This window comes from Dermacentor albipictus, chromosome 9, assembly GCF_038994185.2.
Source record: "Dermacentor albipictus isolate Rhodes 1998 colony chromosome 9, USDA_Dalb.pri_finalv2, whole genome shotgun sequence".
NCBI classification, from domain to species: domain Eukaryota; kingdom Metazoa; phylum Arthropoda; class Arachnida; order Ixodida; family Ixodidae; genus Dermacentor; species Dermacentor albipictus.
In genome coordinates, this window is record NC_091829.1 from 48,055,473 (window position 1) to 48,082,875 (window position 27,403).

The 27,403-nt window shown below is 48.7% G+C and overlaps 2 protein-coding genes across 4 annotated transcripts in view; both read right to left on the reverse strand.

Moving 5' to 3' along the window:
• Positions 1-1,819: 1,819 nt before the first annotated feature.
• LOC135916196 (uncharacterized) lies at positions 1,820-17,684 on the reverse strand. 3 transcript variants are annotated; one of them, XM_070525660.1, is made up of 7 exons: positions 17,228-17,684; positions 12,451-12,930; positions 10,976-11,896; positions 10,767-10,897; positions 9,180-9,391; positions 5,579-5,931; positions 1,820-2,715 (listed from the first exon to the last, which is right to left on the reverse strand). In XM_070525660.1, exons 1-7 carry the CDS (start codon positions 17,456-17,458, stop codon positions 2,413-2,415), a joined length of 2,631 nt encoding a protein of 876 aa, XP_070381761.1. In that variant the 5' UTR covers positions 17,459-17,684; the 3' UTR covers positions 1,820-2,412. The 3 variants fall into 3 exon arrangements, with proteins under 3 accessions (XP_070381761.1, XP_065305550.2, XP_070381762.1); XM_065449478.2 differs by having other exon boundaries at positions 10,767-11,896; positions 17,228-17,683; XM_070525661.1 differs by lacking the exon at positions 17,228-17,684 and adding an exon at positions 15,907-15,999 and having other exon boundaries at positions 10,767-11,896.
• A 7,730-nt stretch (positions 17,685-25,414) lies between these two features.
• Positions 25,415-27,403, reverse strand: part of LOC135916195 (endothelin-converting enzyme 1-like) — a 32,883-nt gene continuing 30,894 nt past the window's right edge. The window contains exon 6 of the mRNA XM_065449477.2: positions 25,415-25,862. Within this exon, the coding sequence (XP_065305549.2) occupies positions 25,557-25,862 (306 nt within the window). The 3' untranslated portion in view covers positions 25,415-25,556. The remainder of the gene's footprint in view (positions 25,863-27,403) is intronic.

Genomic DNA, 27,403 nt, shown 5'->3' on the forward strand with positions numbered 1-27,403 from the left:
AAGTATTTTTGTCTAGCACAGTATACCCTGCGAGAAAGTAAAGTAATTGAGACGGACGTGGTTAACTAACTTTTTTAATTATTCTGATTACATTTCCCCCGCATTCTCAAGTTCCTCTTCGTTTCGCGCAGTACTAGCACATGCGTGTTAATGCGGTGGCCAGCCGATCTAGCGACACAGCAACAGCGATAACGTCGAGAATTAGTCCGCGGTGACAGCAGCCGTTCTACCTCTTAGCTTACACTCTGGGCCGGTATGGTTAAGTAACGGATTATTTTTTATATTTAGTTTCGTTGCTTACTGTGTTCGTTTCTTTTCTTCATTTTAGGTTGAAGCAACGCCTTTTATTTTGGCACATTTGACACCGCACTCATGTCCAGGAATTGTCCTGGTCACGGACGTTCGCTTTGGTCAACCCCTCTTCAAAATGAACTACCTCTTTCTCCGCAGATGCGTGAGCAACACTCCCGTCGCGCTGCAGGGTGCCCTTGGGTGGGGACTTTGCCAGCTTGAACAACCCTAAGGCTGTCCAGGAGCAACTACATGCGGTGGCTCCCGACTACCAGAGTATCACTGATATCGGGCAGTTCGGTCAAGGCGGGTCAGTGTGCAGGTCGCCAGACCAAACGTGTATATCGGACCTGCCCAGGTGTTCCTCGTTTGCATCCATCCCGGTGAGTGCGTGTATACGACATCTTGCATGCATAGAGAGTATCGCGCGGGGCGTCGACTCGAAATGAAGTCAGTTTGAGACCTTGGAGAAGCTCTCTGCGGCCGGGCGTGGTAACTGTTTAACGCTGAAATCACGTTCCGGGTACTAAGGGAGTCCCCATGGAGTCGGTGATTGCGACTTTAGCCGGTGCTTCTTGTCCATCGGAAATTAAAGCGTCGTCTTTAGAGTTCACATTCGATCCGTTGGCGTCACGTCCCCTAGAATGCCGGAATTGCTGGTCATGTGGCTATAGTGCTGGCGATTGTAAATCTGCTTCACGATGCTGCACATGTGGTGATGGTCACTAACAGTGATTGTATGGCCCAAGAAGAGAAATGTTGCCTTTGTGGTGGATCACACCCCGCAGGCTATTCAAACTGTCCAGCTTGAGTACAGGTATTAAAAATAATTCCCGGAGGAGGTGCTTTAATAGAGTTCCGGCCTGTCGGACAGTTTTTTCTAGCCAATGCATATTTTCCTTAAGGTGTTCATGACGCGAACCCTTTGTATACTCTAAATACTACTTGTAGAAGGGGTATGTTACTAGCGGGGGACATTAACTCCCATAGTAATTAATGTGATTTAAAAACAGAATCGAGTGGCACTCGCTTGTCGGGCTGGTCCTAGGACAACAATCTTACATGTGTAAATTCAGGACAACCTACTTTGCTCAGAGGGTCAGCCTGCTTCTGCCCTAGACTTGACTTTACAAGCTCGAGCCTATCCCTGACCGCCTGGCCGACTGTTGATTATGCCAAAAATAGCGACAACATGCCGTTAATTTTTTATACGTCCAGTAACCTCCCCAGTATCTAATATGCGTACTTTTATATATTACACTAAATTTTAAAATTTCTTGCGATCCTCATTGGCTTTCGTGACTGATGCAAGTCTCAAATCCAAAAAATTCAGCATTCGTTCCAAGAAGAATCTACCAGTTATATTTTTTTTTCGTGTCAGATGATCTTTTCACACTGCAAATACATTGTGGAAGATTTGTGACAGCGCTTTGTTCTTTGAAACGCTACGACAGTGTACTTTATAAAGTGCGCTGGAACTTTATGGGAGCAAAACCTGATGTAGTTCACGAAATGAATGCAAGCTGTGTACTCAGGGAATTGGTTTTATTTTCACTTTCCTTTTTTGAAGGGGGGGTGGTATAGTCTCGCAGCAAGTTTCCTTCGTGCTGTGTTTGACGTACGAATTCCCCTTCTCAGCTTAAAAGAATTTCAGGCTTTAAACACCGGACGACGCAGCACATCGTAAATTAACTTCGACGTCAGCTCTTGTACTCAGAGAGAAAAAAAAAGAAACGATAATATGAACGCGACAAATATTTTCCCTCAGCAAACATTTTGGAAGTGTGAGCAGTCATTCCCTGCGTAAGTGACTACTAATGCCAAAAATAAACCCTGACAATACACACGACCGGAAAGGATAATTCTCGTTACAATACAAACGAACGCCTTCCCGCAGTCTGAATGTCTTTCGTCCGAAAGGCTCTCGACACGAGCTGCTGCGAAACACCACAAGTCTTAATGAGAAGGCAAAAAAAAAAATTAGCACAACGTCATCTTCCTGACAGCACGATGTGTTCCGAAGATAGCATTCACACAGGAATTTTGGATTTGTCACATATATACAAAACTTGACCCATTTCGCTCAAAAGCCAAGTCGTCGTAGTCATCAGTGCCATTTGGTCACAGCAGCGTGCACTTCAGCGCCGGGTTCATGGGTGACTGGGGCGGGCAGCCGAACACGTCGGCGAACTCTTTGACGTGCTTAAAGGCGGCGTCGCACTGCGCATGCGCGAAGCCGCCGGAGCGTGTGGCGCCGCCGCTGCAGCGCATGAAACACGCGGCCACGAAGAACAGCTGGTCTCGAGAGAGGAACTCGAGGCCCTCAGCAGGACTGTCGGACGCGCCGCTGCTCGACCGGTACGCGTCCAGGCTCGTCTTTAGGGAGATGGGATCCATGTATCGAGCCCAGCTGCTTTTATCGAGCTGCATGCAGAAGCAGGATCGGATGTGAAGAGACGCATTTGTACGACAAGTCTTCCGGTGACATGTGAAGAAGACAATGACAAAGGTTACGCATATTCAACTCAAAACTTGCGGGAAGCGACGTTCTCGTGAAGCGGTCAGGGTCACATAAACTCTGCGAAACGAAATGCGATGCATACATTTGTGTCACTTCCATCTCATGCAACGTGAAAGCTCACACAATAGCTAGGTTTAAGAACCGCACAGGTAGCAACTTTATTATTGTAATACACATGCGCTAAACATTTCACGAGCTATGGTGAAATGGCAACGCCGAATCAGGCGAATGCACAGCTTGAGACGTCGACGCTGCAATGTCACGTGGACGAGGGCCGTTCATTATGTTTGTCACAGCAAGAACAGTGGTGAGAAGCTTATGGCACAGATGAGGATACGAGGAATAAAGAGGAAATATGGCGACGTTTAACTTCGTGAACGCGGGTTATGCGCAAGCGTATGGGTGCTGTTCCGGAGTTTATAAGCTATGCCATCTTGCCTGGCACACCCGCGTTGTCGCAAGTTACCTAGCATGTTCTTCGCGAGTCTTCTGGGCACGCTTAGGCCACGCCTTTTGTCGGTCTCATTCAGCTTGTGCCTAGCGCTTGCCGACGACTTCGGTGTCGGTCGACGCGCGCTCGTCCTGACGCCGCTTGCGTTGCTGCTCCGTCTTTCTTGCTAGGCACTCAGCCTCTCGACCGCCAGATCAACCCGGTACATTACACAGCGCACACCGAGTCCGTAGCAACCACGGTGGTAATAATTGCCAGAGGCGGTGAACCCAGCGCGCCTCCGCCGAACCTCCTCCTCCACGACGTTCCGCCTCCTCCCCCTTCACCGCACGCTCCTCCCCTTCTTCCACCGTGTGCTTTCCTCCTCTCCACCTTCAGGTGCCCTCCTCCTGCGGCACTCGTTTCCCTCTCCCAGTTCGGCGGCCTCCGGCTTAATCACGCCAATCGCACAGAAAGATAGTCCGCTTGCGCGTAAAAGAAAATATCCTACCTTAGCTTTTCGCCCGGCTCTTAACGCACTTACATCGACAAACACGTAAGTTTTGTAGTGGACACCGCCATCGTCCCAAAGCCTCTTTTGCGATGACGGCCTCGGAGACGTCGGAGCGCTAGGAAAACAGCGCGCGCCGCCCCTTTTCTGAGGCCATGTTGCGACATGCACAACGTCGTCCGTGTGCGCTGTCTTAGCGATAGCACAACCAAGTGCATTTGCATACCCTGAGCCCCTAGCCCAGCCTGCTTTCTTCTTTACTCCTTCCACATTCTTTTGTACGACCGGTGGTTTTCGTGCCATATCTGTGGCTGCACAAAATCTAAATCTCTCTATTCCCTGCCACGACCTCTGAAATACATGCATTGACCGGAGTTGCGATTATTCCGGAACCATACCACCATATTAAACACCCGGGATGGAACGAAAAGCGGGTCATGGCATCAGTTGGGAAGATGCAATGGGAATGGAATGAGAGCCCGGGATTGTGGGGTGAAGTTGGAATGGAATGGGCAGATATTCATGGAGCAATAAATGTGATTTTAAGAGAGTCTTCAAAGAGAGTGAATTTGCTACACACGCAAAGGCTCAAGTGTAAAATAATTATCGAGAAGTTGTTTCACACTTATTAAACTTGGAGGAACGGAATTTCTTAACAATAAGCCACTGCAGGAGTGGGAATGATCCAACTTTAAGCATGCCGAGGAGTTAGAAGGAGTGGAATTATGGGAATCTCAACTCTCCGGCATGGAGTGGATGGAATGAAAAGCCCCACTCCGCAACTCTGGCGCTGACGTCCACACCTCGGAACGGCGGCGTGTGACGAACAATCCCGCATGAATTGCGAACGACGCGTGTAACTTCCATGGCTTGCGGGTTCGGTTGCAATGCATGTTTACATTGGGGCGTGGCATCCATCCCCACATACGGCAGTGGATAAACTATTACAGCAATGGTTTTTGTGCGACTAGAAATGCCCGGAAACGTTGCCCGCGTCTATTCACGATGTCCTGAAAAATATAGATTATTCATTGCGTGTACGTTAGTAGGTACACCCGTGAGCAAAAGTATACGGACCAGGGATTGCGCAATAACGCCGATTTTTCCCCTCTGCCTGTGAATGCAATTTGAAATTGAGGACTGCAGTCCAGACTTGGCATGGCGAAATTTCCAATGTACTCGTCAATTTCAGTTTGTGCATGTTAAATACAAAGAAATTTAGTTTATGCATTTATGAGAATAATATGCGTGATGGGTGGGCAAAGTTTCAAATGCATCAGGTAATTACGGGATTTGTAGAAAATGTTAACAATTTCTACAAATCGTCATACGGCCATTCCCAGATTCCTAGAAGAACTGTACGGTGCATATTGAGCTCACATTCGGCGGTAACATGCCAGAGGTGATGAATCAAGCAGGCTTAACGTTTCAGACCCAACTACAATTGTTAAAAGTAAGTACTGAACTTCCATTTACTGCGTGCAACGGGTGGCGTATCGGGCGGCATCTTCAAGCCGAAGACGCCGCCCGAGTCCACGGACTTCGAGCCGCTACCTGAGGCCACTCCAATCAAAGATGTCGGACCATTCTTTTTAATAAAGTTTTCCTTCTTCTTCTTCTCGTGGAATCAGATTTGGATTCTGCAAGGTCGCACAGATGCGCTGTTTTCTTTTTTTTTTCGCCTCTATCTGCCGTCTCTCCGTTTGTACTATGCGGAGAGCAGCGGCGCGTGCAAGGTATGCAAATGTTACGATCACCGATTCGAGTGGTTTACACTCGTGGCAGCTTTTCGATAACCCTCGCTGAAAATTCATTCCGTACTCACCGTAGACACAGAGCTGCCTTGCATGCAGTCCAGGTACTTCTTAACGGCGGGGTCTATTTTGGACTTGGAGTAAGCATCCAGGAGCAACTCGCCGAGCCCCTGCGCAACAAGGCTACCCACTCCGGCGTAGTTGAAGACGGCCGAAGCCTTCGCGTCGAAGTAGGGGAAGCTGAACGCGTACGGTAACAGGGACAGGTCCGGTCCCTGAGGCACGCTGCCGTTTTGGAGCACGTACAGCCGGAGCTTCTCGATGGCGCTCGACACCCGACTGAGTGTCGGGTCGGACAGAACAGCCCGCGAAACGAGACGCCAGTTGTGCACCAGCGACTTGCCCATGTCTGCCTGGAGTAGGCCTTTATAGACAACGACGTCAAAGAACACAGTGTAAGCATCCCGTCGAAGAGAAACCGCGAATATCTTGCACCGCACTAATCGCTCGAAAGCTCGTCACGTCAGACAATGCCTGACAGAGGACCAAAATTTACAATTGTTTCCTTCCAGTGTATCCAGTTAGATATATATATTGATCATCTTGAAGGGGCAGCGCAAAAAGACGATAATAGAAGGCAGGAACACACAGGACACAGCGCTGTCCTGTGTGTGAACACACAGGACAGCGCTGTCCCTTCAAGATGTGCAATCAGTACCAACTCGCCCAAACACACACACACACACACATATATATATATATATATATATATATATATATATATATATATATATATATATATATATATATATATATATGATCAGCTATAAGACGGCAATACATAATGAAGCCAAGGAAAGCATCCCACCCCACCCACTGTAGGCAGGAGTGTATTTGTTTACACAGTATTCATACGAAATACAAACATTCTAAGGAGAAGGAAAAAATAATAATAAACAAAAAACATCGTCATTATAAAAACATCAACGTACAATGCAAGGAAGTGCGTAAAATAGAAATGAGAATTTTTGTGGAAAAAGTAAGAGTAAAGAAACATTTACAACAAGCATTGCAGACTTATCAAGCTTAACGCAGCGAGGATAGACAACATCCGTCTTGACGCGCAGGATTACATGCACTGAAGCAAGCATACGCACCTACTTTTACCACAAATGCAGTTTTTCCGTGGTATATGGTACGTTTATGGAAAGAAATACATCGGCTGCCAGGGTGTTGCATTCGTTGATTGCTATTGAAAAAAAAAAGGATAACTCGAGGCAGTTAGTGCCCGCAAAAATAGGGGTTATCTTGCCGGAATTCTGATTCCTCGTAGGTCTGGCTAATAGGGAATGGAGATAGGATGAGTGATCAAGTTGTAACATTTCCAAAGGCGGGAAAGCAATTTTAGACGTGCTACCTTTCTTCGGGATTCCAGGATGGCAATGTTATTTTCATTCATCAAATGAGATGGGCAGTCACAACCTGCAAAGCAATCAAATATGAAGCGGACTGCAAGTCTGTTTGTGTTTTCCAGTCTGTTAATGTTTATTTTTGTGAAAAGGTCCCAGACGACGCAAGCATATTCTAATCTCGACCTTACCAGTGTGTTGAACGTTGAGTTTCACGGATGGAGGTTAAGTGTTCCAGTGTGTGTCTTAGCAGGTCAAGTGTACGCCAAGCAGACGCACAAACATCGATGTGTTGCGACCAGTTCAAGCGATTGTTGATTGTTACATCTAAATATTGGAAAGAGTCGGTTTCAGTGACTGCTGATTCGTTAATAGTGTATTAATATGGGAGAGGATGTTTTTTGTTGTTTATGCGCATAAAAACTAATTTTTCTTCATTAGGTTTCATGTCCCAGGTATCGCACCAGTCACAAGTCGCTGTGAGACTTTTATTCGGGATTACTTCGTCATTAGCATCGTTAATCACTTTGTAATGCAAGCAGCCACCCGCGAGCAATATAATATTTACGCTGCCGTAAGTGCATGCTATTATATCATTAATGTATACTAGCAAAAGCAGCGGTAAAATGTGTAACCAAAAAGAAATGATCGGATTGTGTGGCACTTACTACTTTTTCTAACGTTAACATCATGTTAAGAGAACTGATAAGGCTTCAAAACAAACTCTCAGAACGGAGGCGCACCACGTTTAAAACACGTTTTACGCTAGCCTGGCATTTGTGTGCGTTAAATGAATAGCGAATTGCCTTTCTCTGAGGTGTTTGTACGGTGTAGTTTTATTATCTATGCGAGTAGCTACATTGTGGTAAAAGATCGGAGTGTGAAGGTGAGGGAAACATAAGTTATCGGGAATCAATACACGAAAGTCACCGCGTGCCAAGGACGCGGTGACGAAAGCGCCTCAGGAAGTGTCTTGAAGATTGGTCATTGAAGTAGAAAATGGGCCTGCGGTAATCTGGCATAAGTATCTACAATGGGAGGTAACAAATATAGATTTTGGCACTGCGTTAGACATTGCCTTACCCTGAGTAAGTGCTTCAACAGTACGAGTTGGCAAAGGGAAACCAAGCGCACACATTCGAAACCTCAGATTCTCGTGTTTACGGTATCCGACGTTCTCTGTCATTCCATTAACGTTGAGAAAGGCAGAATTGACGTTTTGAAACCAGTTGCAATAGAACATGGCCTTTACAAAGTAAAATCTTTTCGTACGATATTCACCAGCCGCTCAATGTGAAGGTCTGCAGCTACAATGCTGGTGCTTCATAAACAGCCTAGAAAATTAAATGATGTGTTCACTGGAGAATATTAGACAAAAACAAGAGTCAGGAGGAGACATACTACTAAGTATGTGACTTTTAGCTGTTTTATGCTTTTCTTTTGTAAGCGCTAGAGGTGTTTCAATTTTTTATTCCACATTTTCTCAGAACCCAAACTTTCGCGTTTCTTTCGTGCCCCAACAAGCATAAATTTATTTCTAATAAAAAAATTGCATAACTTTGCATAACTATTTGCATAACTTTGCATAACTATTTATTACGCAGTTGGTTGGGCAATGAGCCTCCATAAAACCGTACGACAGTTTTTGACATGGCTTTTGATATGATATGGCGTGGTCGTGCAGGTGTTGGCAAAACGTTTGCGCAGGGATTGGCACCAAACTCGTAATAATTCACACTCGTCCAGACTGACTGACCGAATTGCTTTGATGTTACGAACCAACAATGGGGCTCTGAGTCAGCAGTTGCCAGCACACAGGGTTCGCCGACGTGGCCGCCAGGCGTGTGAGTCAAATCCGCGACCACGAAATTAGAGCAGAATGGCTAAGCCAATGGGCCTCCGCGGCCGTTCGAGCTAAATATATGTCGCGTAGAGTGCCTAATGCCATTGCGATTGCATAGCTGTATCAAAGTGGAAAGTTGGCCGAGTTGGTATGCATTCGTAATGGTAACAGCGCGAACAAGATGGCGGCGGGGTGAAAGGACGAGCGCTCGTCCTGTGCCCTTTCAATCCATGAAAGGGCACAGGACGTGAAAGGGCACAGGACGAAAGGGCACAGGTCGCCGACCACGGAGTGAAAGGGCACAGGACGTGAAAGGGCACAGGACGAAAGGGCACAGGTCGCCGTCCTGTTCGCGCTGTTACCATTACGGATGCACAGCTGAGCTCCAGTACTGCGAGATCAAGGGAAGCGGTGACGCACTCGTTTTCAGGGCCTTGGCGCTGGCGTTGGCTCTGCCCTCATTGTGCAGGTACTTGAGCGCTGTTCTCGTGGAGAACCAGTCGCCGACGATGGTGACGCTGCGGTCGTATCGACTCCAACGGTGAAGGCGGCGTTCCAGGGCTCGGCGAACGTCCGCGACGACCGTCTCGGCCACGGGAACCGACTCCTCTGGCAGGAATTCTCTCCGGTACCTGAAGGGCAGCTTCGTCTTTGTGAGCGTGCTCAGATTCTGGACGCAGGACAGCTATGCGGCTTCCATTAGCGCTGTATCGTCTCCAAACGGGTGGAACAAAGGTAATGTAAAATCATTTTGGATGCCTGACAAACACTAATTTTGTTTTAATCTTGACTGATGTTCTTGGCTAGACGCCGACGGCAAAGAAAACCTGCTTTCTGAACACGCGTTCCAAATCTGACGGAATTCTGCGTTAATTGTTACCTGGCGAGAGCATGACACGGGTACGTAGCGTGGAATTACGCGGTGGGAACAGGCTGACACGTTCGCTGTTAATAATTGTTACTTAGGGTAGCAATAATTGCAATAGACTAACAAACTTTCAATGTAACAATGGTAATATCAAAGCACAATATGTAGAAAACAAGATGCTTCTTGTGCATTTTTTTTTGTATGTAAGTTAATCGGCTGTTGAAACCCGACGGTTTAAAGAATTGTGTCACGAACATGACGCCTGGCAGCGAATGATGTCACTGAGGTTCGTGTTTCAGTATGCGAAAAAATAAAGGAAATAAAAATTATTTCGATGGCACGCCCGACCGCGTTGCTGATTGTAATGAATCCAAGCGAGTAGATAAAATTTATTCATATTATTAAAATACCGCAGCACTAAGTATTCTTTGAATTATACAGCAATATTTCAATTTCACCATTTCAAAGATCTGGCACCTTGTTACATATGAAAGATCAAATAACTGACGTAGGAAAATCCGCATGCTCGAGCAACTTGGTGGAAGGCAGAGCGACTACCTTGGCATGCGACAGTACAGCGTTCGATACCCATACCAGAATAAACTTTCGTTCAGAAGCGAAAGCTTTAGGAAAACCGTGCAGGGTTCCTTTGCCGAAACTTGTCACGTGTGCGTTAAAATATGTTTCATGAGTTGGTATAAAAATACGCGCGACAATGCGGCCCATGCGAATTTGTTTCGTATATAGAAAGTTACGTGAAAAGTAAGCATCTGCAAGCACTACTTTTAACTAAATACATTTCAAATAGATTGGTGTTTGGTGACCATACTTTAGGGCAACATATGTCCACGTACGAAATTGTGCAGCACATTCGCCCTTAACAAACCGTAGGTCATATGTGTAGTAATCTTATCCTCGTATCGTAACAATTATGTTGCAGCAATATTAAGCTTATATCAGTATTTTCATTTCGGTTAGATAAAAATTTGTTAATTATTGACATAAGCTCACAGCAAAACTACTGGGGTCACTACAAGCAATGCTGGATAGGCGTAGAGCATACACGATGTTTTTAAACGCTTGTCACAAGTTAGCTGATACACCCGCGGTACTTCTATGAGCCACACAAATTATCTTACGCGTAAAGTGCCTGGTCTCCAACGAAGAGGAGCGTCTTGCTGAAGCAGTACGCGCCATGACTGACCCTTGCTTTTGACGCGCTGCCGTAGAAGTTGGCCTGCAACATCTGGTTCGAGAACAGTGCCGCCACCTGGACGGTGCCCCAGGAAAGGAACATGTGCATTTTATCCTCACGGTATTGATCCCACCTCGCGTTGAATTGACTCACGAAAGTGGGAGTATTGGTAATGAACACGATCTTGTCATTTTCGCCCTCCTTGACACCGTATTCACGCAAAGCGTCAATCCAAATCGCACGATAGCCCTTGGTATTCCCGTACATAAACAAGTCACTGGTTGCCGCGCCGTTTGTTGTGCTCTGGTAGTTATCTAAAGAGACAATGCCAAGCTCCACGCTGTGGGTATCCTCAAATGTCACGATGTCTTCATCCGTAACGATGTCTCCTTCGCTCTTGAAGTTATATCTCAGAACGTCGAAGTATCGTTTCCGAGCGCCAGGCGAACGCTGGTGCTCCGCAAGCTTGGAACTTAGGCTAAAGAACCATGGCGGTATTCGTAGGTAAATGAGCGTGTCGTTCTCGCGCGGCACAACCTCGAGGTCTAGAAGGCTGGGCCAGCGCAGTCTCATGGACGTGTAGAGGAGCGTCTTCACGACAGCCGGACTGCCTGCCCTGTGCGGCCAGACGATGCCCACCTCTCGCAGCGCCGCCTTCACCTTCTGCAGCTCGTCGCACTCGCCCCTTCCGACGCACGCGCAGCTCAGGTAGAAGGCGGTCGCACGCTGTATCGCGTTCTGACCCTTGGCCGGCATCGCGCTGTCCGCCGCCGAACGATAGACCCCGTCGAGTGCCGCGAGAATGGTGTCCTCGCCGACGGTCAGGTCGTGGCCGCTGCGCCAGCCGTCGCAGACGTAGCGGCTGAAGCTTTCGCACGGCTTGACCGACGAGTTGATGGAGGCGAGCAGCAGCCTGGAGTAGGCCTCGCACGCCAGCGTATCGCAGGCGCCGTGGGTCCTTCCGGAGCTCTGCAGAATCAAGATGTAGAACAGCAGAGCCACGAAGGCGACCCAGATGAAAGCGAGCACGGCGTAGGCCATCGGCTGCAAGCCACCCTCGGGCGTGTACAGGCACTGAAACAAATGGGAAACTCCGAAATGAGAAGCACGTGAGCTTGCGGCCGGGCGTTGTGGAAGCGTGAATCGTTTGGCTTTGGTGCCGTGCATACCCGTAAATTAAGAAGAATACGCGTCCTACGAAAGCAGACGTTTCTAAACTGCAGTTGCCAAGCCACGTGATGGCGGGTGCCTTTTTTAGCCTTTGTTATCTTCTCTTCGCAGTCCTTCACAATTGACAGTTAAATCATTGAACAAAAGTGCACTTGAATGCTATTTGATTGGCGGTACTTTTCACATGGTACGAGGTCGCCGTGGGTTCCATGGCAGCATTCACTCACTACACGCATTTCCGTCTTTCAGGCCTTAACGCAACAATAACACGTGGGATTACGATGGCGACGAAACGCCTTACACGTAAGAAAAGTGGCTGTACGTCGAGCCGCATCGATCACAGTTAGAACTACAAATCTCCTTCGCCTCCAAACCTTCGCGCCGAATAATGAGTCGTTGCTTGAGTGCACCGCATAGGGCTGGTATTGGCACGGTGCAGGCGAACTAACATAGCTCACCATGAGTGGATTCTCCGAAGGCCTGCCCATGTCATCGGGATTTATCACCGCGACTATCACGGGTGGTTCCGGGATCTGTGGGCCTTGTTTCGTGCCAGGAGCTGGCACGGTTGCACTCTCGGGTCTCGGGTGCTGCTCGGGTAGAACCTGCTGGCCAGCGACTGGAGTCGCGGGAGTATGCGTATCTTCCACGGTGTAGGTTGGCCGGGGTTCTTTGGACGCTACGGCGGCCCTGACGCTGGCGATCACCGCGCTGCCGGGTACCGGAGTCGGTACCGGAGTCGGTACCGCACTCCGTGTACGACTGCGACTTCTTGGTGGCGATCTTTTACCCTCGGCTTCGCGACCAGCGGTAACCATGTTCTGGTTGGCCGAAACTGCGTCTCTCTGCCGTGACCCGACCAGAGATTCCCTTCCACTTTCCGGTCGAGGCGTCGGTGCTTTGGAAAGCCGGTCTTGCGGGGTCACTGGCGTGGCCTCCTGGTCGTAGCGAAAAAATCGCCGTACACTGTTGTCAGCGCTGGAGGAAAACTGTCTCAACCCGTTTGTCACACCACCTTAAGAAGGCAACCCAATGCTCACGTACGTTGTGTGTGCACACTCAACACATTAAATACAATTTAACGAGCCTTGCATTCCCGAGTACTTGACTAACTCGTCAATGCCGTTGCGCTGATTCCGTATATGAATCAGGATTCTTATGATTTCAAATGCGCCTCGTGAATCATCACTAAATATTCTCGCCGTCTTGTTTCACAAGACACCTTTGTTTCTTTTCATTTCTAAGTACCCTACTACATATGATCCCTGCATCGCTAGAAACACGAAAGCCAGCACCGTGTGCGTCTTTTCTTCAGGTCTTCTAGACTGTCCTCTGTCTAATGTGACTTACCACCTCGCCCTAGGTTCGATCCTTGTCCTTCCCACAAGGTTGCGTCTCTTTCGTTATCCATTTGGCTTTTGCTCACCACAATCGTAACGTACCGGTTTACGCCTGGTATTTATTTATTTATTTATTTATTTTATTTATTTATTTATTTATTTATTTCGAATTTCCAAGTGTAGGGGTGTAAACGTGAGTGCGCGGAGCACGCTCTGTTTTCGAACGTACAATTCTAGCGAAGAGCGAAATCCCGGGAAAATAGGCAGTCAGATCATTTAGGCGCGCGCGTAAATCGTTAATGGCTTTTGTCGATCGTTTTTCACCGGCCAATCATTGTTCTAATGTAATCGCTCAGCGAAGAACGCGCGTTAATGTATCGGTACTCCGTCGAATGTTCTCTACGTTTCTACCAGAAGTTACGAATACCACATCACCTCTCCCTTGAAAGGAAAAATGATCTACTCGCTCTCCTCGCAACAAAAGTAAGTCACGAGTCAAAGAACACATGTTAGTACTGTAACACACATGATTAGTGATACATCTTTACACAATAGAAAATGATCTCTGGCTTCCCCATTAAAAGAAACGCACGTGAACACTGAATATGAGTTATTGCACTCCAGAACTGCAGTTCCAGTACCCGTCTTGGGGAGTAGTGTCGCACGGACGTTGAGCAGACTGTTCTGCACGGGGTGAACCCGGAGGTGGTGGTGGTGAGACAGGTGGTTGCAAAGAAGGGGTTGCAGCAGGAAAATGAGTACCAGTAGGAAGTGGAAGAAAAGCTGGAAAACCATCGTCAAAGGATGTTCCGTCTTTGAAATGACTCCTTTCATTTGTTTCCTCCTGACGTACCGAGTACTTCCCCAGTTTAGACGCGTTCCATCGCTTGCCATTTTCAAGCTGGAAAGTAGTTCGACCTACTTTGCGGTAAATCTTGAACGGACCGGTGTATTTACGATCGGACTTTCTCGAGTTGCGTACTCGGACAAGATCTCCTGGACGAAATTGAGATTTTGGGGCACGACGACGGTCCACGTACGTCTGAACACTTTCGGCGTAAGAGCCGAATTCGCATGCAATCACCTCCTTAATGGTCTGGAAGCTATACTCGGTATCCTTATCCCAGACAAACGGTTGTCCTTGCTTTAGCAGTTTCTTAAGCGGCTCTACCAATTCATCGTACTGCGGGATCAGTTTAGCGTAGTATCGCGTGACACCGAGAAATGAATGCAGCGACTTCTTGTCAGTTGGCTGCGTTGCCTTAACAACTGACTGAACTTTGTTTTCCCGCGGCGAATTACCGTTTGCAGTGCAGACTTGCTCACGGAGAACCCGAGGTTGAGGACGCAGTTTCGCGGAGACTGGTTGCACTGACGTTCGAAGATGAACGTCGTGGATGAAGTCATTTGCAAGTCCCGATTGTCCTGAGTACGGCTGGGCGAACTCCGAGGTAGCGTTATGCGGAAGAGACGGAAACTGAACTTTTGGGTCAGCTGGAACTTCTGACACTTGTTGGCATGCAGCGAAAACAAGCTGCGTACGAGCAGGGGACTGTCGATGCTTTCGGTTGCTCGAACGGCAAACTGAAGCGAAATGTTCTACTTTTCCGCGCGCACAGCAGGAAACGTGCTTGGCTGGACAGCCTGGATCGGATGCGGTGTGGTGAGGTGAACCACATCGGCAGCAATAGCCCGCGTTGTGTCGACTGGCTTCGCGGAGTTCGGGCCGCGCGCCATGTTGGCCGGCCTCCCCAGGTCGCGACTTTCCGCCATGCCGCCGAGCGCCATTTTGAAGCCGCCGGGTCGAGGGAGAAGGGTGGCGGGAACCGCCATCTTGCGCGCCCGGGTGAGGAAGGTGATGGCTGTCGACGCCATCTTGGCGTTGCGTCGAGACGCGTTGAATAGACGAGCTGTTAAAGACTTGAAGGTCTTTGTGAACTTGCTGTACGGCTCGTCCGATTTCCTGGGCCTTCTTGAGCGTGAGGGACGCTCCTTCGTACAGTAACCTTTCTCTAATTCTTGTTGATGCGACGCCTTGGAGGATTTGGTCGCGAAGGGACTCGTCGTGCCAAGCGACGAACGCACAAGCAGGCGCTAGCCTTCGTAGCCCGGTGACGAAGTCCTGGAAGGTTTCTCCGGGTAGTTGCTTCCTTTCCTGGAAGATAATACGGTGCACCAGGGGTTGGTGCTTTCTTCGTAGTGCTGGTCGAAGATGCTGAGAATGTCTTCGAACGTAGTGGCCGTCTGGTCCGTTTGCGACGCGAGGTCGTAGTAGAGACGCTGCCCCTCGAAGCCTAAGTTACTCAGTAATATGGCTTTCTTCCTCACGTCTTGTTGTGCCTCGTCTCCGGTTGCCTCGAGAAACGTGCAGAAGTACCGTTTCCCCGTGAGCCACGGTACCGCAGCAGTACCGGGTAGCGCCAGGAAAGGCGGCATGGGAGGTACGAACGCCATGGTGGGCACCGAAAACAAAGGCGGCGGAATCGTAGTTGCGGCGTCTTGCATGCCATTAGCAGGAGGAGGAGCAGAAGTAGTACGGCAAGTGCATGTAGAAAGTAAAGTGAACGGTTTTACCTCGTCGCCAGTTTGTTGTAGCTTCGACGGGGCGGCCAGACGGAAGGGTTACGGCATGAGGCCTAAACGGCCGGGGCGCTCAGCGCCGCAAGAAAAGAGCCGGACTGCTCCAGTCGGGGACCAGACAAGGAATGCATCTTTATTTCTGAGGAGGCAACTTACAGGAGGCACTTACAGCGTTTGGCGCTGAGCGGCGCCCTGATGTAAAGACCCAAAACCGAAACCAGAAGTTACGGATACCACAACCTGGTTTCCCGAGGGCTATGAAGCACTTGTTCTACGTTATGCCCGAAATTTCTATACTTGTCGGAATTCGTTGAAGAACATCGATAATCCATGACGACACCAGTCTCGTTATCGTAACGCGGTGATGTTTACGCGACCATTATAAAGGTCAAACACGACGTTACTGCTCCTTTGTCCTTTCGATTATCCTGCATTATTGATTTGTACCAAAGCCGTCCGGAGTGGAAGCAGCGTGTGCAGATTCCCGAGAACCAACCCAGCCGCTCCGATATGTACGCCTTTCTGCAGCTGATCTAAATGCTGCCATAAATTCACTGCACTAAATTTCGATAAGTTACTGCCACGCTTGCGAATGACCTCCAATGGAACGTATTTAGTAAAACAATACAGTGCCAACAGCATTTGGGAAATGGGTTTAAAAAAGAGCGCAGTTGAAATCCTTCGGCGCAATTAACCACAGCGTTTGGTCACAATGCCCACACGCCGTACCGCCTGTTTCTTCTACCTATACCTGTAGATTTTGAACTTTAAAGTGTACCTTAGAAAGCCACTTAAGAAGCAACTTTGTCTGCCAGCAAGTCACCAATCGTTCTGTCATGTCGTCAAGAAATGTCGCTGGTCGCTACATAGAAAACATTTGTCGCTAAACAGACCGAAAACCTCGCTGAATATGGAGACAAAGTTGCTAAAATTGCAACACTGTCGTCGTTCTGGTCTGAGTGTTACTTGTTTCGCTCGACATAAGTTCCAACCTCGACCAATGAAAAGTGAACTATTTAGGGCGCACATCTGGTCGTGTCTCAGTCATCACCGTCACGGCAACATGGCAATATAGCTTACACAGAAAATTTCTTCACCGCGTTCTCCTACACAAAACGGGATATCACAGCGTTCGCCAATGATCATAACTGTCATCGCCGACGTCCCGTACGCGAGGGGACAGCGGTGACTAAGTGCCCCTAACAAACGCCGGCGCCGTAAAGGTGAAGGGACGTGACGTATATGAAGACTGCGTGAATCAGGCCTAAATAAAGAGTCCAGGTAAAGCTACATGTCGCAGTGAATTCACTCTCACCTTGTATTGTTCGCCAGCTGTTTCCTTGCGAACCGTCCCGTGTGGTTCGGCAGGCCCTGAAGAGGCACGTTCTCCCGGCGGCTTTCCCCGTTCCAGGTGTCGCTGCTCGCTCGAGCGTTTCGCTGGGTTGGGCGTCGACTTTCCTGACTTCGCGGACTGCCTCCTGGACTCCGGGGTCTTGGGCGAAGCCTTGCCCTTGCTGCCCGTTTTGGTGGTGTTCGCGCTCTGCATCTCCTGCTCAGCAGTCTTGTGTGTGGGCGCAAGTTCGATGGCGCTTGACGTCTTCCGCGCGTTTATCACGGTGCCGAAGTCAGCTGCGACGAAACCTTGGGTTGCGCTGAAGCCTTTCTCGCAGATCAGTCGGGAACGTCAGATAGCTTTGCGCTGAAAACTACGATTGCTTCGATGATGGAGGGCGCTCGAGCCAGAGATTTCTTCTTCTGCACGGATCACGTGATCACGCGCTCACGTTGCGGGCTTGGTCAGAGAATAGTGGCGATGCTGATTATTTGAAAGACGGTGGCGCATGTAAAGCTTTTTGGCGTATGACTCGTTGGGGATGTGTGCAGTATCGTCCTCGTACGAATTAAATTAGATTGGCGAGGAATCGGGTGGAGTAAACAAATGCATTTGAGAGATTAACGACGATGATCCGATCGATTCTAGGGATAAATGAATGAAAGCACGTGGGTGAATATGTGTTATTGAAGAATAAGACGGGCCGCATTTTAGTTTGTTTGAACAGAGAGAGAGAGAGAGAAATTCAAGGTCATTGCGCCCTGCGATGGTGGATGGCCAGCGGAGCTGTAAACATCGTGGTAAGAAAACTTGTAAAGACTTTATTGAATCACTCATTCTCACTTAGTAACGACAGTCACAACGCCTTTGTGGTCGCTATGGTATATACTGATCGGCATGTATTTTTACATACACTGATCGGCAAACGCGTTCTTTGATAATGTCAGATCGATGCACGTACGCCGCTGGGTGGTCGGTTGGGGCCAGATCGGTGTGGAATCACAAGCGATATGTCTGCAACACGAAACGCGTAAACTGCTCCCTTTTTGGTCCCGACACATCCGCACTGAAATCGCCGATGACGACCACAGTAGTAGTGTCATCGCAACTAACGTACGGAAAGCGAGTAGCCATGAATCTTACGGTGCTGCGAGCCAGCGCATTTTTTGCTTGCTTATGGAGGTATTAGCCCCTGATGACGATAGCTTGTGTGCGCACACGCATGCAGCGGATTTCTGTCACGAAGGCTCCCCGCAACCGTCAGCGAAGGCGGTGGCGAAACGCGACACAGTTTCACCAGGATCCCAAGGATGAGGCACCGACGACAAACCATGAGACAACAAACTACTACAAGCAAAAAAGGCGAATCTTCCCGCCTCCAAACGCAAGCCTCACGCGAGCGCATGCCTCAATCCTGCGTCTAATCCAAACTAAGTCGTTCCCCAGCCCACATTGGCTGGGCATAATGACCAACGGGCAATGGAACCCAATATGTCAAAACTGCACAAATCAAACATTGGCTACCCAAAAACACATTGTTTGGGGGTGCGAGGGCTTACCCCCTCCCAGGTCGCTCCTGCCAGCTTCCTCACAATCGACGTGGGAGGAGCTGCTCAGAAGGCCGGATGAAAAACTACAAAAAGCCCTCGTTGCCTGGGCCGAAAGAGTCGCTCCTAGTGAGGGGCCATCCTAGGACTCGGGCCTGCCTAATAACTGAGCAGAATCTCAATAAAGTTGTTACGACCACCACCAGAACGCTAACTTGACCTAGTTGATAATGCATGAAGTTAGATAAGAAACATAACAGGCAGAAGGAAATCTGCGTTCATTTTCCAACGCCAGACGCTGTAGAGAGAACACGCGCAGCATTTAAGTAGTACTGCCCCTTATTCGACTGCAGAGGGAATCTTACCTTCCGGTACAACGCAAGCACAAGATTATTCCGGCGCGCGGCATGGTTAAAGTTGCTACGAATTTTATTGCCTTTCCAAAATAAGTTTACTTCGTCTTCCATTGCCTTCGAATTTTTTTTTTCATTGTCGCTCAGGAGATGCCTACGGGAGGCGCCGACAAACGTAACCTGGCTTTTCTTTTCTTTTTCATTCCAAAATAAGGCAAGTGACAGGATCATGCATTACATTGAACAATCAGGGTCAAAAATGTGGTCTTGCTGACAAACTTGAGCAAGAACGAGACAACAGTAAGCGCGAAATCTTTGCTCCACGATATTAAAAGGAAAGCGATTCTTTCTAGACAGTCTAGTTCTGCAGTGAGCTAGGCTGTCTAGAGTGCCGACTAGACAGTCCGCGCCATTCGCGTGTTTCGCACTTATTTACTCAACATAAGCCAGGTTGCCTCCTTCTGTGTGTGCTGCTCTTGCTGAAGGAGCTCTCGCACACACGTGATCCTCCCCTGTCTACTTCGGATGAGAATTCTACAGGACCACACCCAACGTGCACTTGCCAACTTCAACTTTATTCCGCCAGAGAACAATATGCAAGAGCACAGCTAACACTGACTGCACCACAGTAACGAGCAAGACAGTTGACAAAGACTCTAGGAAAAAGCAAGTTGGTGCACTGACTTCCAAACGGGCGTACAACCAGCAGCCCGTGAAAGCTGTGCGAAACGGACGTTCAATACAACATCATTACAGCACGAACGTAATAAATTCCGCGTGAACTCGTAAACATTTTCATGGACATGAACTGAGAGCCCTGCACTGACAGCTGACACGGACCGCGTCGACTGCAGGAAACGGGCGTCTCTCAGAACAGCGTAAGACAAGCGTGATAGGCTGAACTTCGACCCAAGAACGCTTCCGTGGACGTCGCCATGACTGGCTCAGCTGACCCGTACTTGAAAGCACAGTTACTAAAACAGAGTACACCTGTTTAACCACACACATGCGAAATTCTCGCAAAAGCACAGCGTATCCGCGAATTTGTTAACTAGGCAAACCGTCGATCGAACGTCGCTGAAGCGCGGTTCCCTTTATGGCAACCTCTAATTTACATATTATATACAATTCAGACGGCGCGATCCGCGGGCGGCGTAGGGTCTGGTGACGAAGCTCTGTCCCACTTGCGATACCTGGAGAAAAACGACCGTTATTACCATTTTGAGTGAGAAGTAACGGGAGAATCGGAGAGGCACTGTAAATCTCTCTAAACAGCGTCCTCAATGTTTGCGATAATATATTTGAATGTTCAGTTTTGTTCATTCGAAAGATTCATATCCACAGCTCGTCCCGTTAGCTCCTGAGGCCATCTCAAATCTGACGAAATGAGCGTCACGTCACGTTACGTATACGTCATTTAAAACTATAGAAGAGAAATGCTTACAACAGCAAAATATCACTGTGGTTTCGCACTGCGCATGTGTGCTTCATCTACTGGTGGACAAGGCATTATAGAAGTGTAATGGTATGCGTATACGTGCATGCATTTGCAGAATGTACTCTGTGTCACGCATGCGTGTAGACTTGCCACAGCGCGAATTTCACCGACAGGTAAGCGGCGCCATTTCGACGAAATAGCAATTAATACGCTATTAATGGTGGTAGTTGGACCTAGACAGTGTTGTTACAGCATTCACAGTGCATCCCCCACCCCCCTTGCAGATAGTGATCAAATCGTGATATTGCGATGCTGCGAAAATTGTGAGAAGATCCAAGTCTGCCAGGAATATCGCCTTTCTTTACAGTAAAGGAGCGCAGTTTAAACGTAAAAGAAAAAGTATTGAAAATGTGCATATTTACGCCACCACATATAGAGCGCGACTGCCGAGAACCCGGTGAGTGCGTGTATAGGACATCTTGCATGCATAGAGAGTATCGTGCGTGGCGTCGACTCGAAACTAAGTCGATTTGAGACCTTGGAGAAGCTCTCTGTGGCCGGGCGTGGTAGCTGTTTACCGCTGAAATCACGTTCCGGATACTAAGGGAGTCCCCATGGAGTCGGTGATTGCGACTTTCGCCGGTGCTTGTTGTCCATCGGAAATTAAAGCGTCGCCTTTAGTGTTCACATTCGATCCGTTGGCGTCACGTCCCCTAGAATGCCGGAATTGCTGGTCATGTGGCTATAGTGCTGGCGATTGTAAATCTGCTTCACGATGCTGCACATGTGGTGAGGGTCACTAACAGTGATTGTATGGCCCGAGATGATCCTTTGTGGTGCCTGCGGGGTGTGATAGCCTGCGGGGTGTGATCCTTTGTGGTGGATCACACCCCGCAGGCTATTCAAACTGTCCAGCTTGAGTACAGGTATTAGAAATAATTGCCAGAGGGAGGTGCTTTATTAGAGTTCCGGCCTGTCGGACAGTTTTTTCTGGCCAATCCATATTTTACTTCAGGTGTTCATGACGCGAACCCTTTGTATACTCTAATTACTACTTGTAGAAGGGATATGTTACTAGCGGGGGACATTAACTCCCATAGCAATTAATGTGATTTAAAAACACAATCGAGTGGCACTCGCTTGTCGGGCTGGTCCTAGGACAACAATCTTACATGTGTAAATTCAGGACACCCTATTTTGGTCAGAGGGTCAGCCTGCTTCTGCCCTAGACTCGACTTTACAAGCTCAAGCCTATCCTTGACCGCCTGGTCGACTGTTGATTATGCCACAAATAACGACAACATGCCGTTTATTTTTTTATACGTCCAGTAACCTGCTCAGTATCTAATATGGGTACTTTTATATCTTACAGTAAATTTTAAAATTTCTTGCGATCCTCATTGGCTTTCCTGACTGATGCAAGTCTCAAATCGAAAACATTCAGCATTCGTTCTTTTTTAACCTATTAGAGCCCAAGATTGGATTGTAAAACTTTATTTGTCCAACAGATGTAGGGAAGGCATTAAGCCTTCCCACCTAGACGACGGCCAGGAGTCCTTGGACCCTAGCGGCGGTTTCGGCCAGTTGGACGGTCTTCAGTTGAATCTCCGGATCGGAGCTGAGTAATAAGGTCTCCCATTGTTCTAAATATTTTAGTCTTCCCTTAGACGGAGCCTGTGGGCATTCCCACAGAATGTGATTAAGATTAGCCCTGGCTTTACATAGCTTACACTGGCTGGAGTACTGACCCGGGTAGTAGAGGCTGCACGACACCGGGCTTGGAAACAAGTTGGTTTGCAGGCGACACCAAGTGGAGGCCTGGCTCTTGTTTAAGGATGTATCAGCCGGAGGATATTTAACCCGCCCTAGTCTGTAGTGTTGTGTGATCTCTCTGTAACGCACTAAGCGGTCCCGCCCCGTGAAGCCCAAGAAAAATCTCCCAGATACGTTTTTTTTCGTGTCAGACGATCTTTTCACACTGAAAATACATTGTGAAAGTTTTGTGAGAGCGCTTTGTTCCTTGAAACGCTACGACAGTGTACTTTATAAAGTGCGCTGGGCCTTTATGGGAGCAAAACCTGATGTAGTTCACGAAATGGATGTATGTTATATCCTGGAGCTTCCAAACACAAACAAAAAAGGCTCTGCAGCGTAGTCAAACGAAATTTTGGGCGGGCCCGCATAACCGTCTGGTGGTAGCAAAATCAGCATCTTAGTGGGAAATATTGTTTGTTGTGGAGGTGTTTTTACTTATCAAGTGTGTAGAGAGAGAGAGAGAAAACTTTATTTGGTCTATTGAGGGCTTAGCGTTCGGTCTTCGTCTTCATCGTTGCAGACGCTTGACCTTCTTAGCAGGGTTGGGCCCCTAGTCCAGGGCTCCACTGAGCCGCGCTGCTTCGCTTGCGTGCTGCACCATTGCCCTTTGGGCGGCGAGCTCGCAGCTGGTGAGCCGCCTCTCCCACTGCTCCGCACTCGGGGTTTTGTGTTGGTGGAATGTGTAGTTACGTTTACACTCCCAGGTTATATGGTAAAGCGTGGGGGTTGCCCCGCACCATGGGCAAGTGTGCCTAAATTGTATAGGATACATCTTGCTTAGTATATGTAAGTTAGAGAAGGTTCCCGTTTGCAGCCTCCGCCAACTAGCTGCTTCTTGCTGTGTTCAGGCTTTGCGTGGCGGGGAGTATCTAATACTCTTGCCTCTGTGGTAGTTCAGTATCTCTGAATAGCCGATCTCCACGGTGAAGTGCTGTCCCAGGGCGTGTGGCCGCTCGACTCGGTACGTGATCTCGCGAGCCAAGCTGTCTGCCCTTCTATCCCCGTGTGTGCCGGAATCCAGATTAGTTTATGGGTTGTGGTGTGTCTGAGGTGTTCTGCCTTGCGGAGGATAGCTAAGGCAGCCCTGCAGATTCTACCCTTTGTGTAGTTCCTGCATGTCTCTTTTGAATCCGTTAAAATGACCATTGATTTGTCTTTTCGATAGCCCTCAGCCGCTGTCAGCGCAACAGCGACCTCCTCCGCTTCCACTATTCTGGCGCTACGTGTAGTTGCGCAGGTGATTAGCTTGCCTGCGTTGTCAACCACTACCGAAGCTGCCTTAATGTAATTTGTATGTTTATGCCATGTACACAGTGTTGCATCCGTGAAAACTGAGTTTTTTAGTTTGGCTAAATGCCTTTGCACATAATCTGCCCGCGCCTGTCTTCTGGCCGCGTGGAGATTTGGATCCGTGTTTTTCGGAATGGGATTGACCTGCAGGGTCTTACGGATCTCGTCGGGTATATCGGCGGATCGATCGAGATGCCTCCTTGGGTCGCGACCTAACCTTGTCAGAAGCGCTCTTCCCGTAGCCGTGTCTCTGAGTCGGTGAAACTGTGCTCCAAGCTGTGCTTCTGCCAGCTCGGTGAAGGTGTTGCAAATTCCTATAGCTCTAGCAGCTTGTCGTTCAGTGTGTTTCTTGGTAGGTGGAGTGCCGTCTTGTAGGCCTTCTGCAGGATTGTCTCTGCTTGTTCCGTTTCGCTCTTGATCTTCATCAAGTAATAAATAAGGGCTTTGCTGTTGCTTTCAGAGGCGCGCGCAACGCAAACATATTACTGACGCAGATCTACATGCGATGATTGGCGATGTATACAGGCATTCAAAACTGAAGCATTTAACATTACGTTCAGTGGTAATTGAAACATTCAAGAGACTGGTGACATCTCCTCCAATGACAGTCGGTTCTTGCCTTACAATCCTGTTGGACGATTTCTAGGTGTCATTTTCGTCAGAATTTTCCGTCGTTTCAAGATGCGATGTCTACGCGTGGTTCACCAATCTAGGTTGCCTTGCTTTTACTGCATAACCCACCTCGAATGGCATAGGAATATACATAGTGTTGTTTTGTGTTCCCTCCCACTCATTTTCCAATTTGTAATAAATTATGGATGAATCATCTTTTTGAATAATCCTCATAAGATATCGAAATCGTTTCTATTTATCTAAATTTACTCTAACACTGTTCGCTACCTTCTTGTCTGAGAAGACAAGAGCATCGTCATCTTTGTCGGCAGCAAGAAAGAAACCAGGAGGAATAATAGCATTGTTGGTGTTATTCTAAACACATTTCTTTCCTGCAACAGTCTCTGAAGTTCTTGTCACCAGCCGAAACAAAAATATTTTCACGAAATACAGGTAAACAAACCATCGTGCCTGCTTCGAGATCAGGCACACCCCTCTAGCATACACGTAGGCCCAGCGTAGAAGTCCACCCGGATTCATTTTCTTGCGAAGGTATACATATGTACCTTATATGGAATGTCATGAGTTCATCGTTTACACACTTCTTTCCTAAACTTTGCCCAGTAACTTCAGCTTCGAGAAGCGCATGCTATGCTATGCTCTGCCATGCTATGCAGTCGTTGCGCAACTCTAGCCTTGGTGCCAACGGTATAGCCTCGCAGCAACTTTCCGCTATGCTGTGTTTGACGTACAAATTTCCCTTCTCAGCTGAAAATGAGTGTCAGGCTTTAAACACCGGAGGCAGCAGCACATTGTTAATTTACTTAACTTCGGCGTCAGCTCTTGTACTCGGAGAAAAAAAAAGGACACGATAGTAGAAACGCGACAAATATTTTCCCACAGCAAACATTTTGGAAGTATGAGCACTCATTCCCTGCGTAAGTGACTAATAATGTCGAAAATATACCCTGCCAATATACGTGACCGGAAACGATAATTCTCGTTACAATACAAACGAATGCCTTCCCGCAGTCTGAATGTCCTTCGTCCGAAGGGCTGTCGACACGAGCTGCTGCGAAACACCACAAGTCTTAATGAGAAGGCAAAAAAAAAATGTAGCACAACGTTCTCTTCCTGACAGCGCGAAGTGTACCGAAGATAGCGTTCATACAGGAATCTTAGATTTGTCACAAGTATACAAAACTTGACCCATTTCGCTCAAAAGCCAAGTCGTCGTAGTCTTCAGTGCCATTCGGTCACAGCAGCGTGCACCTCTGCGCCGGGTTCATGGGCGACTTGGGCGGGCAGCCGAACACGTCGGCGAACTCTTTGACGTGCTTAAAGGTGGCGTCGCACTGCGCATGCGCGAAGCCGCCGGAGCGTGAGGCGCCGCCGCTGCAGCGCATGAAACACGCCGCCACGAAGAACAGCTGATCGCGAGAGAGGAACTCCAGGCCCTCGGCAGGACTGTCGTCGGACGCGCCGCTGCTCGACCGGTACGCGTCCAGGCTCGTCTTTAGGGAGATGGGATCCATGTATCGAGCCCAGCTGCTTTTATCGAGCTGCATGCAGAAGCAGGATTGGCTAGTGAAGAGACGCATTTTTACGACAAGTCTTCCGGTGACATGTGAAGAACAGAATGACAAACATTACACATATTCAACTCAAAACTTGCGTGAAGCGACGTTCTCGTGAAGTGGTCACATAAACTCCGCGAAACGAAATGCGATGCATACCGTTGTGTCATTTCCATCTCATGCAACGTGAAAGCTCACAGAATATCATGCTTTTCGCACCGTATAGGGAGCAACTTTATTATTGTAATAAACATGCACTAAACATTTCGCGAGCAATGGTGAAATGGCAACGCCAAATCAGGCGAATGCACAGCTTGAGACGTCGACGCTGCAATGTCACGTGGACGAGGGCCGTTTGTTATGTTTGTCACGGCAAGAACAATGGTGAGAAGCTTATGGCACAGATGAGAATACGAAACATGTGTGAGTACTTTTGCGGCTATCCAGTGGCACCAGAATAAAGAGCAAATATGGCGACGTTTCACTTCGTGAACGCGGGTTATGCGCAAGCGTATGGGTGTTGTTCCGGAGTTTATAAGCTATGCCATCTTGCCTGGCACACCCGCGTTGTCGCAAGCTACCTAGCATGTTCTTCGCGAGTTTCCTCGGCACGCTTAACCCACGCTTTTTGTCGGTCTCATTCAGCTTGTGCCTAGCGCTTGCCGACGACTTCGGTGTCGGTGGACGCGCGCTCGGCCTGCCGCCGCTTGCGTTGTTGCTCTGTCCTTCTTGCTAGACACTCAGTCTCTCGACCGCCAGATCAACCCGGTACATCCACAGCGCGCACAGAGCCCTTAGTGACCACGGTGGTAATAATTGCTAGAGACGGTGAACCCAGCGCGCCTCCGCCGAACCTCCTCCTCCACGACCGTCCGCCTCCTCCTCCTTCACCGCACGCTCCTCCCTTTCTTCCTCCGTGCGCGTTCCTCCTCTCCACCTTCTGGTGCCCTCCCAACTAGAGGGTGTTGGCCCTCCTCCTTCAGCCCTCGCTTCCCTCTCCCAGTTCGGCGGCCTCCGGCTTAATCACGCAAATCGCACAGACAGCATGTTCCGCTTTCGGGAAGATGCAATGGGAATGGAATGAGAGCCCGGGATTCTGGGGTGAAGTTGGAATGGAATGGGCAGATATTCATGGAGCACTAAATGTGATTTTAAGTGAGGCTTCAAAGAGGGTGAATTTGCGGATTATAATAAAGTAGACTTGGGGTGCTATGCAGGATGCGTCGAGTTTCTCGTTCACCCGAGTTTTGCCCGAGTTTGCTCGACGGCAGTCAGTGAACGGAGATAGCGCGGAACGGGCCGAAGGTGCAGGGAAAAAAATATGTAGACAAGAAGTCGCGTATGACAACATGAGCGCACCCTGCGCGGCACGCTGCTTCCACGTTTCAAGCGCAAAGGCTGCACAACGAAACGCGCCAGCGCCGCGTATTGTTATCAACGGATTATCGCAACTTAGCGATACCGTGACTGCCCCGCTGTCTGTCAGCACACTTGCCGTGAGCCGTTTGCCACGCCTTTCCCGGGCG

Bases quoted from the DNA above. Each gene is read 5' to 3' on its own strand.
- LOC135916196 (XM_065449478.2), bottom strand. From the start codon at position 17,458: ATGCAGAGCGCGAACACCACCAAAACGGGCAGCAAGGGCAAGGCTTCG. The intron at 12,931-17,227 runs GTGAGAGTGAAT...CGCTACGACCAG, and splicing joins CAGCTGGCGAACAATACAAG to GAGGCCACGCCAGTGACCCC. The intron at 9,392-10,766 runs GTAAGATAATTT...GCTGCCCTTCAG, and splicing joins GGAGACCAGGCACTTTACGC to GTACCGGAGAGAATTCCTGC.